The following is an 11,325-nucleotide window of genomic DNA, read 5'->3' on the forward strand; positions in this document are numbered from 1 at the left end:
GAAGGATTGAGCTCCTGCCGCACCCCTAGCCAAGATGCTCTAGTACAGCAACAACACTGGCATCTACCCAACAATGTGGAAAATTGCCCAGGTATACCCTGCCTGCAAAAAGCAGGACAAATACAAATACAATACAGCCAATTGCCACTCCAACAATCTACTCTCAATCTTCAGCAAAGTGATGTAAGGTGTCATTGACAGTGCTATCTAGCAACACTTGCTCAGCAACGACCTGCTAAAGTTATGTTCAGTTGGGTTCTGCCAGAGTCACTCAACTCCAGACCTCATTACAACCTTGGTCCAAACATGGGCAAAAGAACTGATTTCAAGAGGTGAGTTGATTGTGACTGCCCTTGACATCAAGACAGCACTTGGCTAAGTTTGGTATCAAGGAGCACGTGCAAAATTGAAGTTAATGGGTACCAGGGAGAGAACTTTCCATTGGTTGGAGTCATATCTAGCACAAAGGAAGGCCAATCATCTCAACCTCGGGGCATCGCTGCAGGAGTTCCTCAGGGTAGTGTTCTAGGCCCAACCATCTTCAGCTGCTTCATCAATGACCTTCCCTCCATCAGAAGCGGGAATGTTCACTGATGATTGCACAGTGTTCAGTACTATTTGCAAATCCCCAGATACTATCCCCAGATAGAAGTGAATCTGACCATCTATCAACGATGTTTAATTGTGTTATCATCACTGAAACCCCACCATCAACATTCTGTGGGTTACTGTTGTTCAGAAACTTAATCAGACTAGCTGTATAAATGCTGTGGCTTCAAGAAGGTTTGAGGCTGGGAATTCTGCGGCGAGTAACTCACTTCCTAAATCCCCAGAGTCTGTCTACCATCTACAAGGCACAAATCAGAAAAGTGATGGAATACTGGCTACTTGCCTGGATGAGTGCAGCTCTAACAACACTCAAGAAGCTCAACACCATCCAGACCAAAGCAGCCTTCTTGATCAGCGCCTCATCCACAACCTTAAACAGTCACTTACACCACTGCGGGCGCATAGTGGTCGCAGTGTGTACTATCCACAAGATGCACTGCAGTACCTCGCCAAGCCTTCTTCAGCACCACCTTCCAAACCCATGACATCTACCACCTAGCAGGACAAGGGCAGCAGATTCATGGGAACACTGCCACCTGCAAGTTCCTCTCCAAGTCGCACACCATCCTGACTTGGAACTATATTGTTGTTCTTTTTCCGCCACTAGATAAAAATGCTGGGGATCCCTTCCTGACAGCACTATGGGTCTACGTACACCAGATGGACTGCAGCAGTTCATGAAGGTGGCTCACCACCACCTGAACGGCAATTAGGGATTGATAATAAATGCTAGCCTTGCAAACGGTGCTCCCATCCCATGAATAAATTTTTAAAAAAATGTTAGTGTGTCAGCACATGTCTGCTGCAGCACTCTGTCACTTTATTGGAAACTGCTTTCTGTTTCAGCCATTATTTAAAAAGATTCAATTTTTCCTTTTAAAATATCCATGTGACAAAACCCATTCTCTGAATATCATAATCACAGAATGGTTACAGATCATAAATTCAGCTGCACTGACACTGTGCTGCACACACACCCTTTTCCAAATTAGAGTATATAAAATATGAAGTAATTATCATGTTTTTCTTCTAGGTTTTTCATCAGCTGCTCAGCTGCCGCCACTAACTCTTCCTGGACTGCCCCCTCTAACAATGCCCACTATGCTTCCCTCACAATCATCCTTGATTACTGAGGCTAAGGCTGGTCTAACTGAAACAGTTTCAGCCATCTCTCCAGGAGGAGGTGGTTTTCATGTTTCTGCCTCTGCACCGCCTGCTGAACAAACCCCTGCCCTCATCTTGGATACTGCAACTGTTTCCATGACAACTGCTGGCATCCAGGCAACTGCATCACCTAATGCAAATAATGAAGAACCATCTTCCATTTCCACAGACGCACAAGCTTTTTCTGAGTCTTAACTGTAGACCTTTTCAAAGCAGGAGTTGATTAATGTATTTATTCAGCTGCAGAATGTTCTGAAATTAAAACATTGTGAAAGATAGACTGGCATGATCACATTTCAAGGAGCGTTAAAACATTGTACATAATTGTAAGGATGAGGTAAATACATACCTTTAATATGGTTAGACAGTTTACCACATTGTTAAGCAATGGGATTACTTTTGATGTAAATGGAAAATAAATTATTTTATCAAGTACAGATTCAATTACCTCTCTTTTCCCACTCCCCCTCTTCAGCTGAGGTTTGTATCTGGTACAGCATGTGTGCTGTTCAATTACATATTTGTTGGATCTATAGGCGATATCTTGGTTGTAAACTTTTCTAACTTGTACAATTTGCAGATCACTAGGTCAGTACTTAACTGTATCATTAAAAAACAACTCTGATTTTAATGACAATTGAAAGGGAATAATGTAGGAGAAAATTTATGTTCAGCTGAAATCCAGTAGGTGTCACTGTGAACATAACAGAATATATTTGAAAGAGATGATTTAGCAATAAATTCTACTGGAAAGCTTGTCCTAATTCATTTAATTTCAAATTCTGCTGGTATTTTTCAGTATAGAAGGAAAGTTCTATTTTTAAAAAAGCTACCTTGTCAACTGGTGTGCCAAAATCTAATGTTGCTTTTGTGTATATAACCTGGAAATCCTGTAATTTTGTCAGGATTTCAAATCAGTGATAGAAATTCTTGAATGTAAAGCACTAATAGATTCAGCATTTGAATAAATGTAATCATGTGAAATGTTTTAAACATAAGTGTGATGCCATTTAAGATGCTGATAAAAGCATTGAGTAGCTCAGTCCCCTTGAAGAAATAAGGGTCTCACATTAGAGTTGAAAAAGAATGAGGCAAGAACATATTATTGAGGGGCTTTTCATGTAAGACAGTGATCAAAAAACTCCTTTCAAATGTTATGGAAACAGGCTATTGGGCTGGTGTAGTACTGTGTGGTAAAATAAAATGTCTCAGCCACTAATCCTAAGTAATTTTCAAGCCAAGCTGTTCTGTTTTATCTCAAGCTATTTGTTCTGGCTAAGCTTTAACAAACCTATGAGTATGATGAAAAATTTGAGGAAATTTTGGGAGAAGTAGGCTTATTTGTATCAGAGAAGCAGGGCTTTAAGGTGAGTGGATCAGATAGTTAACTTCTGAATTGTAAATCCTAGTATCTCTTGCCTGCCATGAGTTGTTGAATGTGTGTGTGTGTGAGTGCCAACTAAGGCCAGGAACTAATTAAATTATGCTATTATCTAGGCTGAAGGAAGCAGAGCATTTTTAGAAATAGATGCAGAAAAACTTTTAATGTTTTGATTGAAATAGGTTGGAGTAGAAAACATAGACACTGGAGAAGGTAGGGTAACAGCTGAAGAGTATTTTAAGGAAATGAGTGGAATGCATTGGTCAAGATCATGATGTGGATTGAAAAATGTGTTATAATATGAAATAAAAATCTAGTTACTGGTTTAAGGAACAAAATTGTAATTTTGCTAGTGTCCCATTCCAAATAAGGCTTGATGTTTCTCTTTATTTGCGCTACATGACATGAGTATTCTTATTTAAATTTAGTGTTCTACTGCAAACTGTAAAAACTTCTTACAAAATGAAACATATAATTCTGTGGATAAACATTTGTCTGATAATTTGTCCACATGTAAAGACATTTAAAAGAACAATTTGTATTTATAAAATAGTAATAGAACCTATACTGAAACAACTCTGTATTTATATATACTGTGGGTACAGTTTCAACACAGTATCTGCTTTGAGTTTGATGTAAACTAACAGCATCAAGTAATATTAATGACTGCATCTTTCTCAAACTAGAGAAAACCCAACTTCAGCCCATGGAGCACTTCAAGTGTTCCAAGTGCCCAAGAGGTGTCTGAGTGCCAGCGAAATTTGTGTCCGTTGTTTTTATGGCTCCATTTGAATTGTATAAAATTGAACTACAGAAATGTTTTTTTTCCTTGTTTGATCTTAATTCATTGCAGGTGTCAATGTATTTGTTTAAAATGTAAAATTTCATTACTTGGGTGGGTCAACTGTCTACCTGAAACCTTAGAATGAATTAACGTTACACATTTAAATGCATGGCGCTATCTAAATCAACATATAAAATATTAAAGTTAGTCTGTTAGAATTTATTTAGTGATCACCTGTGGATATTTCTGATTAAATAACAGTTGTTATAGATTTTCTTTTAGGATAAGTGCCCAATGACTGGTAGCAGGACTATCTTGAGAATTTTTCTCGAGCTCAGCTGGGTTTGAACTTTCTTGCAAACCATTCGTAAGCAAATAATTTAAATTTCTTGGGTGTACTGTTGTAGGCAATGCCATTCTTTTATGTCGTTTACAGTTAGATTTTTAAATTGTTCTAAATTTTAACTACTTCATACACAGTAAATATGTACAAAATTGACTTTTTTATAAAAATAATTTAGTCCAGCACCACATTACTTAACCCCAACTGTTATCTTATAAAGACATTTCATAATTGGGGCATTTTTTGTGCTTAACTGTTTCTGCTGCAAATTACATTATTCGGACAATTGAATGGTGTTATAATTTGAGTGTTCAAAAAGTGTCTTTTACATGACAAACGCATTTCTGTTTTTGTAGCTTTTGGTATGAGGAAATGTGTCCCAGATCACCATCCTCCATATTTTATGCCCCCTTTGGCTCTGAAGGAATTTCTGAAAAGTAATGTATTGAATCTACCGCCATTGTCATCAGAGGCAAGGAAATCCTCTCCTTTGGATCTCCTTATAACTTCCTTCAGATTAAGGTTTTGGCCATTTCTCCAAATATCTCCTTTTGTTTTGGCCTCCGATAAAGCCTCTTGGGATGTTTTTGTGCTAAAGTTGCTATATATAAACGAGAGCTTCATCAACTGTTTCCTGAAACACTATTGGCAGTCAAGGTAAATGGCAACTGTATGCAAGTATGTGTCAGATACAGTACCCATGCTTTTAACTAGTTCAACTAGGTTCTTCAGTGAAGAGTAAAATGGGACAAGATGTAAAACACATTCAACCAGAACCTGTGCCATTCCTGCAGGGTGGGTTAAATTAAAATCAGGGCTGATAACTTGATTCTAGGCACATGCACAGCAATCCCCACAATTTGGCAGTACAGCTTTGCTGGTACAACCAGCACCAGACCATTTTGGGATGGAGGTATGCATTTCATCTTGGTTAGATCAATGGAAATTTTGCTTCATATCCTTTGATACCTTTACTTAGCAAAAATCTATCTCAGTCTTGCAAGCTTCAATTATCCCAATTTTCAAAAGCTTATGAGGGAGATGGTTCCAAATGTGTTCCCATCAAGTAGTGCCCTCATCAAAATACCAAAGTTATGATAACATTTTGCTCTTGGGGACATCCTAAATTCAATTAAAAGTCAAAAGTAACAGGCTGAGCATCTCAATACTTGTTTTAGTAAAAGCTGTGGGGTTTCTCACTAAATTCGCAGGATACACTGCTTTAATAGGTATGGGGTACTCTGCCATGTACTGCATGATCTCATATTCAAGCAGCTTAGGTGGATCTATATTTAATTGGCATTTCTCGAGACCACAAGGTTTAATCCAGGAGAGGAATTCAGCTGGGGTGGCAATGAAAGGAAATGTAAAAAGGGTGGTCATTATAAACTCGGGTGTGCTGTAAATACCCTTTTTGGATTCGGTGGCGTCAGGCACTTTTAAGTTGTCTGACCATCTATTCTTTACACAAGCGTTATTTATGAAATGCACCTCAAGAACTAAAGATCATATCCTTTTGTGACTTGAATAAAATATTTGTGTCTTTTGCAGCTGTGCTACTTCAAGAACTCTCACAAGGGTCAGAATATCAAATATGCAATTTGTTTATTCCATAGTAACATGTTAGCAGACCCTAGTAAACAGAATAGCGGTTAAGATTGAATCACCTAATTCAATCAACAACTTAATATTTGCAAAAGAAAGAAAAAGTTTGCACTTTCATGACCTCAGGACATCCAAAAGTGCTTAACGGCAGAGGAAGTGGTGTCACTGTTGTAATCTAGGGAATGCAGCAGTCAATTTGTGCACAGTAAGCTCCCGCACCATATTTCTTTTTAGTGATGTTGATTGGGGGATAGATATTGGTGAGGGCATCTTGGAGAGCTCTCCAGCCCTTTGATATAGTGCCATCGGATCTTTTGCATCTAGCTGGGCATAATGAAGAAAATTGCATGCTTCCCCACGTCAATTCCTAATGGAACATAAGCTACTGTTCATAAAAATAAACAAGATTTTATGGAGTGTATACTTTTGGGTGCATAAATTCAAGTTGGTTTTGGATTTTTCCACTTTTAATATACAAAATGTAATAGACCCTAGGGTATGGCAAGAAAAAAGAATGGATTTGCATCAGAAATGTCTTGAATCACTTCATGTGCAATACTTTACTTTGAGATGCAGTCTTTGCTTTATTAACAAAGCCAGCAGCCATTTTCCACAAGATGTACAAACAGCAATGAGCTAAATGACTAATCTGTTTTTGATGGTAAAAAGAATATTGGCAAAGGTTGCTACAATAATATCTTCCTCTTATTACCGTGGAATCTTTAATGTTCAATTAAATCACCAGCACATGTAGTTGGGGCTTCAGTTTAATGTCTCATTATAAGAGGCACCTCTAGTATGGTACTAAAGAGATGCTGCATTGTAAATATGTTGGCCTGGAGTATGTGCTCAAGTCCTGCAATAAGGCTTTAACTTCTAAACATCTGATTCCAACAGTGTGGTGAACTCAGTCAACACCCTGGGAAAGCAGGTCCAAAAAGATCTATTTTTTAGACAAGTGCCATGTGCTGTAGTTGGAGATTATTTTCAAACAGTACTTTTACATGCAGTTTTGATAAAGGGTCTCTTATTTTCTTCCCCTCTCTCGATGTTAAGGTGCTTGTTGTGTTTATCTGCACTTTGTTTTGATACCAATTGCAAAATGGGCAAACGGATCTCTTGTGACACTAGTTCACACTTGGTCAGAGGAGATGCTGTTTTAAAGCAACTAACTTATTCTCTATCCAGGAGAGTCGGAGGTGCTTGCCCTTACAGTAATTTAAGCTGTAATGTTGTAATGAATACTATACATCTCTGAAAATGTATTGGTAAATGGGTTTTCATGAGGGGGAAAACCTGTTCTTTTGCATATATTAGACCTGTGGGATTGCAAAATCTCTTAAGAGTTTGGGTGCTGGGGATGGGGGTTGGGGGCAGGAATGGATAAAATGTGGGTTGGGTCTTGAGGTCAGTGTCAGGAGGCTTTCAAATGTGTTAATTTGTTGGACGTGGATTGTGAGTCATAGAGGGTATGGAAGGTTGAACCAGGAATCCAAAATGTTGAGAGGTACAATAGAGTGTGAAGGAAGAAAGTGAATTGTGAAACATATTTATGCAAATTTATTTTACATGTGATCAGGAACTATCATAAATGCTGCAAGATTTTACCGAAATGTGATTTTTTTTTTATATGGGATGTAATTAGAAAGAGTTAATAGAAATTTGGGAAGAAATGTAGCACCTCATCTCATTTTCAGGATGCTTCAAAGCATTTCGTAACCAATAAATGCATTCACTGTTCTTGTGTTGGCAAATAAGCAGCAAGGTCCTACAAATAACAGATTGGCTCATTATTCATTTCATTTGTTAAGAGCTCGTTATGAGGCATATTCATGATAACACTAGGTGAACTCGGGGTTTTTTTTTGAGTAGTACAATGGGATCCTTGTCCAACTGAAGATGTTTTAATTTAATATACCTGAAAGATGGCTTTTCCAACAGTGCTGCTGTGAAGTTTTAGGTTGTGTTTAAGTCCTGATTTGGGACTTGAATCCACAACCTCTGACTTGCAGGTGTGTGCTACCAACTAAACCAAGCTGCCACATGAACAATGGCTGCAGAATGATGGAATATAATTTCCAAACAGCTGACAGTCCTAAAAGTATGCTACTTTATATGACAGGTGTTTTCTGATACTATAGAAAGCTGAAGATTTCCAGTGTTGCTAAACTTGAAATATTATGGAACTTTAATGAATTATAAAGACTGTTTTGCAAGGAACACTCTACATGTGTGGAGTCTAATTTTCTGTAAAGCAATTGAAGCCATACAAGAATGATAATAACTAGAGTACTTGTAATGGGAGCTCATAATGATCCCTTGGTTGCACAGATGTTTAGAGAAACAAATAGATGCAGCTGGCTATCTTAATCATAATGTGCTAATGAGATGTGTGCAAAATGAACCATTCTTGATGGATCAACTGGATGGAATTGAAACATTAAATTCAGAATTGAAGATTTCTTTGTTTTACTTGGCTTGTATTAAAAAAAAAATCCATGACTTTATACAACTTGACCAACAACCTAAATGGAGAGTTTTTCATCCAGCATTTTTTTTTTTGTGAATGTAATATCCTTCGTAATTTTATACTTTATTTTAGATATATACTTTGATTATTTTAAAAGAAGTATCAAATGTCTCTCAGGAGAACCTGCAAAAACATCAAATGTCCAACGATCAAAATAGTGAGTTGCAACTTAGTGATTCTATTCTGCCTCTGCTTTTGCACTACAGCAGGGTGGGTGAATTAAAACCATGTGTTGATGAAAAAAATCACAAAATTAACATAATTTTAGGTTAACTACCCACTGGGGAGTCAATCTGTGCCTAGATCTAAAATATTTACATTATGGACATTACTGAAGCTAAGGTGGGAAACAGCCTGCTATCTTTCAATCAGAACAGTCTTCAATGCTTCCCCATCCCAACCATCAGCGTGGACTGGATGCTAGAGTTTCCAGAATACTTATGCCTGTGCTTATTGTTACGGTCTCTGTAGACACCACTAATGGTTTAAAGAGAAGTTCAAACTTCCAGTTATTAGCTGAAAGAAAGGACAATACAACAAGATTTCACATTTTAAAACATTTTATTTATTTAATACAGAAAAAAGAACATTAACTAAACACTTTTTCTCGTAGGCAACTTATACTTTAAACAACTGAACAGAATTTGACCCTTTCTACTTTAAATGACAACCAAAAACCTCAATTTTGTTACTTTACTCAATCTCTTCAGCAGGCATCCAGTTTTTCTAAAACCAATCCAAAGTGATTTGCAGCATATGGATTTATTTCTGTTCTTTTCCTATCTTCCACATTGTTTTCCTGGGGATTCTCCTCTCCCTCTTGCTCCAGCTTTGAGATAATTCATCACAAACTTCCTTTTGAACGTTTCAATTGAACCTGCCTCCACCACATTCTCAGACAGTGTGTTCTAGTTTTTTACTCGTTGCTTTTCCTTCTTTTGCCAATTGCTTTAAATCTGTGCCTTGTTCTCGATCCTTTCGCAAGTAGGAAGAGCTTCTCCCTGCTGTCCAGAATCCTCATGAATTTGAAAACCTCGAACAAATCTCTCCCTTTTTTCCAAGGAAAACAGTCCCAACTTCTCCAATCTATCTTCATAACTGAAGTTCCTCATCCCTGGAACCATTCTCATGAGCATTTTCTGCACCCCCTCCAATGTCTTCACATCCTTCCTAAAGTGCAGTGCGCAGAACCAGATGCAATACTCCTGCTGAGGCTGAACTAGTGTCTTATATAACTTCAACATAACCTCCTCGATCTTGTACAGTATGGCCCTATTAAAGCCTTTATGCTTTATTAACTTCTCTCAAATTGTCCTGCCACCTTCAATGACTTATGTACATATACACCCAGGTCCCGCTGCTCCTGTACTCCCTTTAGAGTTGCACCCTTGATTTTATATTGTTTCTCAATATGCTTCCTACCAAAAGGAATCAATTCACATTTCTCCATTTTGAACTTCATGTACCACTTGTCTACCCATTCCACCAACTTATCTACGTCCTTTTGAAGTTCTACACTAACCTCCTCACAGATCACAATGCTTCAAAGTTTTGTATCATCTGCAAATTTTGAAATTATTCCCTGTACACCAAGGTCTAGGTTATTAACATACAAAGAGCAAAGGTCCCAACACTGACCCCTGGGGAACTCCACTACAAGCCTTCCTCCAGTCCGAAAAACATCCATTAACCACTACTCTCTGTTTCCTGTCCCTTTTATTTCATGAGCTATAACTTTGGTCACAGGTCTGTTGTAGGAAATTCCTTTTGGAAGTTTATGGACACCTCATCAACAACATTGCCTTCATCAACTCCCTCTGTTACCTTATCAAAAAACTCCCAAGTTGGTTAAACATGATTTTCCATTAAGAAAGCCATTCTGTCATTCCTTAATTAATTCTCATTTGGCCAAGTGACTATTGATTTTTGTCCCTAATTATTGTTTCTAGAAGTTTCCCCACCACTGAATTCAAACTGGCTGGCCTGTGGTTGCTGGGCTTTTCTTTACATGCTTTTTTGAACAAGGGTGTAACATTTGCAATTCTCCAGTCCTCTGGAACCACCCCTGAGTCTAAGGAAGTCTGAAAAATTATGGACAGTGCATCCAAAATTTCCACTCTCACTTCCCTCCGTATACTTCATTATTGATCCATATCTGAATTATCATGCTTCAATTGTATAGAACCTTAGTTAGACTGCATCTGGAGTAGTGTGTGCTGTTTTGGTCCTATTACCTTAGAGGGAGTGCAACGAAGGCTCACCAGACTTGTTTCTGAGATGGTGGGACTGTCCTACGAAGAGGCATTGGGGAAACTAGGCCTGCATTCTCTGGAGAAGTGCTCTCATTGAAACCTACAAAATATTTAAAAGGATAGACCAGGTAGATGCAGTAAGATGTTTCCCCTGGTTGAGGAGCCTAGAACCAGGGGCACGATTTCAAAATAAGGGGAAAGCCACTTAGGACTGAGGTGGGATTTTTTTTTTTTACTCGGAGGATTGTGAATCTTTGGAGTTCCCTACCCCAGAGGGCTGTGGAAGCTCAGTTATTAGGTATGTTTAAAGCTAAGATTGACAGATTTCTAAATACCAATGAGATAAAGGGATATGGGGCTAGTGTGGGGAAAAGGCATTAACGATGATCAGCCATGACTGTGTTGAATGGCAGAGCAGGCTCGATGGGCCGAATGACCTTCTTGTGCTCCTATGTTCCTTGGATGCATCTCATTCAGTCCTGGTGCCTTATCAACTTTAAGTACAATTATCAATTTTAAACCCTTCCAGTGCCTGAATACCTCTTTCACCATGGCCTGGGTAGCATCTTCCTTGGTAAAGACAGATACAAAGTATTCATTTAATACCATGCCCTCTTCCTCCATGCGTAAATCCCCTTTATGGTCCCTAATGAGCCC

General features: G+C 38.3%; 1 protein-coding gene across 2 annotated transcripts in view; it reads left to right on the top strand.

Annotated features, from left to right (window-relative positions):
- gorasp2 (golgi reassembly stacking protein 2) overlaps positions 1 to 3,492 on the top strand; it is a 45,207-nt gene extending 41,715 nt beyond the window's left edge. For both annotated transcript variants that reach the window (XM_078552149.1, XM_078552148.1), the window contains exon 10: positions 1,643 to 3,492. In XM_078552149.1, the coding sequence (XP_078408275.1) occupies positions 1,643 to 1,968 (326 nt within the window). In that variant the 3' untranslated portion in view covers positions 1,969 to 3,492. The remainder of the gene's footprint in view (positions 1 to 1,642) is intronic.
- The last annotated feature ends 7,833 nt before the right edge of the window (positions 3,493 to 11,325 follow it).

The sequence above is a fragment of the Cetorhinus maximus genome, chromosome 11 (genome assembly GCF_964194155.1).
Source record: "Cetorhinus maximus chromosome 11, sCetMax3.hap1.1, whole genome shotgun sequence".
NCBI classification, from domain to species: domain Eukaryota; kingdom Metazoa; phylum Chordata; class Chondrichthyes; order Lamniformes; family Cetorhinidae; genus Cetorhinus; species Cetorhinus maximus.